Raw genomic sequence first — 7500 nt, 5'->3', positions numbered from 1 at the left:
CTCCTCCTCTTCCTCCTCCTCCTCCTCCTCCTCCTCCTCCTCCTCCTCCTCCTCCTCCTCCTTCTTCTTCTTCTTCTTCTTCTTCTTCTTCTTCTTCTTCTTCTTCTTCTTCTTCTTCTTCTTCTTCTTCTTCTTCTTCTTCTTCTTCTTCTTCATGGAAGATAAACGTTGTTTGCTACATTTCTAATGTGTTTCTAAGGATCTTTACCACCGAGGCTGTTGTCGAACCTTTAGGAAGGTGTCTCTGCGGCCGCCGGGAGAATTCCACACGTTTCTAGCAGGTGGTAATCTCCCACTGTGTGTGTGTGTTTGTGGGTCTGTGTGTGTATGTGTGTGTGTGTGGGTCTGTGTGTGCGTGTGTGTATAATGAAATCAGTACTCAGTACTCAGCATAGAGTATTCGAGCCAATGAAAAGCCTGGATCAATAAAACACAAGGTTTGGCACAGATCAAGCCTCCTTCCCTTTAGCATTTCCCCCTCCCCTCTCCTCCTCCCCCACCCCCCCCATCCCCCCCCAGCTAGCACTTATTCCAGCATCATCCCTCTTTCAGCTTGTCACCAGTCATCCCTCCATCTTTACTTTACAGTCTCTTCTATAACAGAAGCTGAATTGAGTCGTTTTGAGTGGTTCAGTCCAAAGAGCTGTGACAGTGAAAGTCTGAGTGAGAGACGGACCAATGAGGTCGCTGGAGATCCTCCCAGCGATGACATCACCGAGGAGATGACATCGCTCTGTGATCTCATCTCAGAGCGATGACATCACCGAGGAGATGGCAGGAGGTGTGTTGAGTCCCAGCCGAGTGGAGACGGATCAGAACGTTCCCATGTTGTGGTGATGACGTCATTACAGTCAGACTCTGTGCAGATCGTAAAGTGGAGCCAAAGTATCAAGGTCCCGCCCACACACCTGCCCGTCCAATCAGGAGTCAGTCTCAGCTGTCAATCATGAGTCTCAGCTTGTATTCATATCACAAATAACTGATTCAAAACCAAACTGATCAGAAACACTTGAACATCAGAGAGAAGAACGAGCTGAAACGACAGAAACTTCTTTGACAAACATTTATTTAACGTCTACTTTCTTTTAGTTCGGTCCATGTCCCATTTGCTAACATGGAGGAGGAGCTTAATGACCTATGCCGCAGCCCGACACCAGGGGGCGACTGTGACACTTTTCACTTCTTTATCTGATGAGCACTTAGCTGAACATTTAGCAGATAACGAAGCTGAATGTTCCCTGAGGAGGTGGAGACCAAACATGGAGCTAAAACAGAACAAGCTCTGAAGCTGCTGATTGGAAACTGAATTCACCAGGAGAACGTTAAAAAGATCTGAGAGGAAAAACCACGATGACGTGAGCGCTAACGTTTCTCTAGAGCAAGTCTCCGGGTCGCTTTGATTCAATCTGTAACAATCAGCTCTGAGATCAACTGGAATCCGTCAGAGCTGCTGCGATAAAACATCGTGAATGAGACTGTGTGTGTGTGTGTGTGTGTGTGTGTGTGTGTGTGTGTGTGTGGGGGGGGGGTCATGTGTGAACCCTCTCAGCATCGATCACGACTCTTAATGATCGATGCTGCAGCTGGAGGCTCTAATCACCTCATTAACAGGAGACTCCTCTTCTTCTTTTCACGTGGTCAGCCGCTCGTCTTCCTCTCGGTGGATCTGAAGCTTCTCAGGTCGGAGAGTTTATAACTTTACAAACTAAATATCGTTACAGAACGACTCAAATCAAAAGTATTCACTTAGGTATTTGTTTTATTATTGTATGTTCACTTTTGTTAATACACATTTTAGATTGATAAAGAATGGAGACTCACACATAAATGACAACTTATAAAAGAAAGCAAACTAATTAAAGTAAAATTATATAAATTGAAATTTACATTCATCACTCGATGACATTTTCCAGACAATTAACTTGGAGGCTTCAGGAAAAGTTCTAGAAAAGTTCCAGAGCAAATCCTGAAATGTGCGTCTCGTGGATCTTGAATCATCTGATCTTGAATCTGTGATCATGTGACGTGTCCTGAACTTTCGATGTGGGTGTGGTCACCTCCACCTGCTGCGTCCAGCTGGTTTCACGTTTCCTCTGTGAACTCGGGTCCGTCCCACACACACCTGCTGCTTCCTGTGTGTTCAGGACACACACACACTGCTGCACAGGCACACATGACTGTACATGTACACACAGGGTTCTATTCTTCCCTTTCATCCCTCGTTCCCCCCCCCCCACCCGTCTGCTCTCCTCTGTTGATTCAGTCGTCGTATTGAATCTGGGTTTCCAGTGGAGGATTCTGGGAGTTGACCTTTCTCACCAGAGTCACAATATGTTTCAGTTCAAAGTTATTTCTTTGACTTTTATCATCATTTAAATCTTTCCCCAGTGTGTGATGCTGAACGGACTCAGTTTGTGGAATCAGTGCACGTGTCACATGCTCCTGAGGAGCCAATCAGAGGCTTGTTTGTTTGAGATAACGTGTTCTGCTCATCATCTGCTCAGGTGAACATTCATTTCCTGTTTCAATTAAAGTCATCGCTGACATCGGCTCTTTCTCTCTCTCTCTCTTTCTCTCCTTCCGTCTTCATGTCTTTCTCTCTGTCCTTGTTTTGTTTACACTTCTGAACGCTCTGCTGTTCATTCATGTTTCTCTCTTTCTGTGACTTAATGAGTTTTGTAGTAAAAATGAGACACACACACACACAGACACACACAAACACACAAAGCTGACAGGTGAATGGAGGCTTCCACAGATCGAAATACAATAGACGCTAAATAATTACCTCCCATGGAAACTGTGGACAAAAGACATCACAGACTAATTTGTACAAATAACTCAGTGTTTGTCTAACTGGGACAGTCATCTGGACACACACACACAGACACACACAGACACACACACACACAGACACACACAGACACACACACACGTCATCAAAACACGTGAGTCGCACATGAACCTGACGCTTGTTTTAGTGAAAATCTTTCTCTTCATCTCAGTTTATATAAAAATAATCGCAGGATTATGAGTTTATCTTCTTTCTAATTTCCTTATTAATCCGTCGCCTCTTTTCTAGATTCATCGTTTGTCTTTTATTTCTTTTTGCTCATTTTCAGAAGGTAAAGTTGTGATTTACTTGCAGCAGACACAGGTCGGTTTCCTGGGGTCAGAGGTCGTAGAGTCGATCAGCTGCAGCACGTGATGAAGAACGTGATGAAGAACGTGATGAAGAACGTGATGAAGAACGTGATGAAGAACGTGATGAAGAGCAGGAACCACAGTAAAGAGAAAGAGCTTCGGAATTGATCAGCTTCATTTCGGCCGATGGCTAATAAACATAAAAACAAGCGTCTGCTCTCGGCTCCGGTCGATTCAGAGATCGTTTCATCTCGACCTTCAACCTCACGTGGTTTCAACCTGGAAGCTCAGGACCCGCTCGCTGTAAATAAGCACAGGAGAAATAAAAGTCTGCTGCCTCGGTTCAGATCATTAGTCTGAGAAGCCGACAGTAAGTCACCGCTCTCTTCACGCAGCCAATCAGAGCAGGAGCTGCTCTCAGCTGCAGGATTATTACTCTGAACGACTCCGGGAAACAGACACTTTCATTTCTGTTCAGATTTCTTTATTGACTCTGCACTTCATCACGTTTCTCCAGAGAGTGATGAACGTGTTCCTGCGCATATACTTGTGCCTGATTTATCACAAACTCTCACCTTGTGCTTATTTCATTAAATTACACTGATATACTGTATATATATATATATTTACAGTATTTTGATGGCTCCACTGCTCAGAAAAGACAATTATTGAAAAGTAAAAATAGAGGACAGAGGTTTTCTCTCCTTGAATCGAGGTGTGATCATGTTCCGTGGAAACAAAACATTCTACAAATGACAAACCCTCGACAGCCCTTTGTGTTTACTCATAATTAATACATGTTAGCATGCTAACCGGCTAAACTCAACTCAACACCTGTCAATCACTGCTCCAACTTCAGGCGCTCGAACGTAGAGACAAATCTGAACCTGCTGCTGAATCCTGTTCCTTCAGCTCGTCATGGAAATAAATAAAGTTCATATCGAGTCAGACGTCTCATCTCTGATTGGTCGACACGTTTACTTTACTTACTTAATTTATTCCTAACTTCGAAAGTTTGATTTATAAATCAGCACAGAAGGCAAATCACACTCTGGTCATTAGGCCTGAAAGTGAATATGTCCGCACTGCAGCACTGTACCACACACACACACACACACACACACACACACACACACACACACACACACACACACACACAGACACACACACACAAGGAAAGTGAGTGTGAACAATGATTTACACCAACAACTCACTCAATATATAATATCTCTCAATGGTTGACCCTCCCCAGGCGCCCATCTCTCATTGTGCGTCCGTGTGTGTGTGTGTGTGTGTGTGTGTGTGTGCTAATACTGGCCTAATGGAGCCCAATGGGAGCTGCAGTGTTCCCTCTGAAAATGATTTAATTACATTTGCAAAGTGGATGAGACTGGAGGCAGCGTTTGCTGCGTCAGGTCTTTGGCACACACACACCAACACACACACACGCACACACACACACACACACACACACACACACACACACACACACACAGACTACCACACACACACACACACACACACACACACCACTCTGTGAAGAGCAGGGAGAGAAACAGTCTTTCAATTAGTCTGATTGGCTGCTGCTGTCCGAGCTCTGGCGGCCGAGTTTTACTGCCCCTCTCTCTCTTTCTCTCTCTCTCTCCCTCTCTCCCTCTCTCTCTCTTTCTCTCTCTCTCTCTCTCTCTCTCTCTCTCTCTCTCTCTCTCTCTCTCTCTCTCTTCTGTCCTACATCTCTAAATGTCAGGATCTTATTCTCTTCATCCCTCTCTGCTTTATATCTTTGAACCTACCTCTCCCTCCCTCTCTCTCTATCTTCATCCCTTCTTCTTTGTATTGAACCTTGTTCATTCACAGTCGCTCAGCTGATATTTAGCTTCTTGTGCTGGATGAAAATATCAACGTATCCTTGATTCAAACGTTGTTAAACCCCTGACTTGTGTTGTAGAGCTGTAAGGAATGTGGAGTTTTATGCTTAATGCAACAAAAGGCATCAGAGAAGTGATGAATGATGAACTACGCCTCTCTCTCTCTCTCTCTCTCTCTCTCTCTCTCTCTCTCTGAATGATGAACTACGCCTCTCTCCCAGAACTCAGAGTAGAACAGAGACAATCTGCTTCTTCAGATGAGAAACACAAACTCCTTCCTGTCTGGTAACATCTGGATGTGAACACACATTTGGTTTCACTGCCTCCTGAACACGTCACACACTCATCCTGTCCTTGTACTTCTGTTGTGTTGCTCTGTGCTCGAGTTTCTCTCTTTGGTAAAGTAAGACCCAGTGTGTGTGTGTGTGTGTGTGTGTGTGTGTGTGTGTGTGTGTGTGTGTGTGTCTGTGTGTGTGTGTGTGCAGGTTCTGGGATCACAGCAGGGAGCGGCCTCTCCTGGACACGCTGGAGCATCACTCTGAGTTCGTCTGCGGGTTCGACTTCAACCTGCACGTCCCCAACCAGGTGAGGAGCTGCTGGGTGTGTGTGTTTGTGTTGAACCATGGGACCACCGCTGGGTGTGTGTGTTTGTGTTGAACCATGGGACCACCGCTGGGTGTGTGTGTTTGTGTTGAACCATGGGACCACCGCTGGGTGTGTGTGTGTGTGTTGAACCATGTGACCACCGCTGGGTGTGTGTGTTTGTGTTGAACCATGGGACCACCGCTGGGTGTGTGTGTTTGTGTTGAACCATGGGACCACCGCTGGGTGTGTGTGTTTGTGTTGAACCAGCGGTCTGAGGTCACATGACACTGGGCTGTCAGGCAGCTGCATGTTCCAGTGTGGGTGTGTGGGGGGGGGAGCAGTGAACCGGAAAGGCCACTCGTGTCTCATTCAGTTTGTGTGGAACGGGCGCTGTCTCTGTCAGGTCGGAGGTCAGGTCGTAGGTCAACTGGAGGTCAGGAGTTAAACGTCCTCCTGACTCGTCCGTGCAGAATCACTTTGAGTCGTTTGAATCTTTCACTGATTCAATGAAGTTGAGTTTTGTTCCGAGCAGCCTCGGACGCCTCCGGCTCTCTGGATGTTAATGAGATGTTCCTCTGTGATGGAGCACCTGGTTGGATCCCATTAACGACCACTGGTTCCTACGCTGCTGCTTATCACCATGAATCCAAACCAGCGCCCCCCCCCCCCCCCCCCGGGGCAGCGGCTCTGTTCATCACGCTCTGGAGATCAACCTGTGTGATGTGTTTGTTCCTCTTTAGTGGAGTGAGTCGTTTCTCAGCCTGACAGCAGGACTTATTGATTTCATGTTCAGATTTTAAAATGCTTTCACTGGAACCCCAGCGCTCGGGCTGAGCTTCGGTGAAGAGGAGGAACAGATCTCCTCCGTGTGCGTCTCTAGGATTCTTCCCCCTGTGAATGTCCAGGGACAACTGAAGGAAAATGTGTTGGTTTTCATCCATTAATGACACAACTTGATCTTGTGGCGTCGTGGTAAACAGCCGGCGTGCTGCGGCAGCCAATCACAGAGGGCGAGCTGCCAGCGGCTGAGTGTGTCTCAATCTGACAGCGTTTCTGATTAGAGTCGATTATTTCTTATTGTCGTTGCACAGGGAACGAGAAGTGAGGCAACGCAATGCAGTGGTGTGTGTTGAACGGTGTCAGATAATAAGCTGTAGTGTGTGTGTGTGTGTGTGTGTGTGTGTGTGTGTGTGTCTGTGTGTGTGAGAGCAGCAGTAATGAGCTGTATTGTTAGCCCTGTTATCGGACTAGTCGTTACAGGAAACAGGCTGAAGAATAACACACTGACACACAAACACACACACACACACAAACACACACACACACACATTCTGACGTCACAGTACAGATTTCCTTTTCTATTTTCAGTCTCTCTCTCTTTCTCTCTCTCTCTTTCTCTCTCTCCCTGTTTCATATTTCATGTCTGATTCTCATGTCCTCAGAGGATCTCACCTCCTGAATCACATTTAACGAAAGTCAGATTTAAACACTCGTCTCCAGAGAGAAACTGAAGGATCCTCTTGTCCCGTGTCCTCCAGGACGTCCAGCAGCGTCCTCGTCCTCCCCATGTAAACCACCTGCCCCCCCGCTGTGTGTGGACAGGACTCATTGCTGCAGCTTCTCAAACAGGAAGCACTGAGGTTTGTGTTGAACTCGTAGGAAGTAGATTGTTTCAAGCTTCCTTGATTTAAAATGACCATGTGACGTGTGGATGAGAAGCCAGAGGACACACAGGCTCCTCCTCCTCCTCCTCCTCTGTGTAACTGTACCACACGTGTTGTGAGTCTCCAGCTACACAAACTGGTTTTATAACGTTTTGCTGCCTTAGTGTTTTGTTGTGAGAACTTCCAGTGACCTCTCTCATCATTTCCATAAAACATGTCCGCCTGTTCACTTCCTCTGACAT

General features: G+C 46.3%; 1 protein-coding gene across 1 annotated transcript in view; it reads left to right on the top strand.

Moving 5' to 3' along the window:
- The window catches only part of pex7 (peroxisomal biogenesis factor 7), a 25610-nt gene that overhangs the window by 11000 nt on the left and 7110 nt on the right, over positions 1–7500 (top strand). The window contains exon 10 of the mRNA XM_061091381.1: positions 5495–5594. Within this exon, the coding sequence (XP_060947364.1) occupies positions 5495–5594 (100 nt within the window). The remainder of the gene's footprint in view (positions 1–5494; positions 5595–7500) is intronic.

The sequence above is a fragment of the Limanda limanda genome, chromosome 18 (genome assembly GCF_963576545.1).
Source record: "Limanda limanda chromosome 18, fLimLim1.1, whole genome shotgun sequence".
NCBI classification, from domain to species: Eukaryota; Metazoa; Chordata; class Actinopteri; order Pleuronectiformes; family Pleuronectidae; genus Limanda; species Limanda limanda.
Note: the sequence above shows the minus strand (reverse complement) of the source record. Positions and strands in the feature narration are given on the sequence as shown.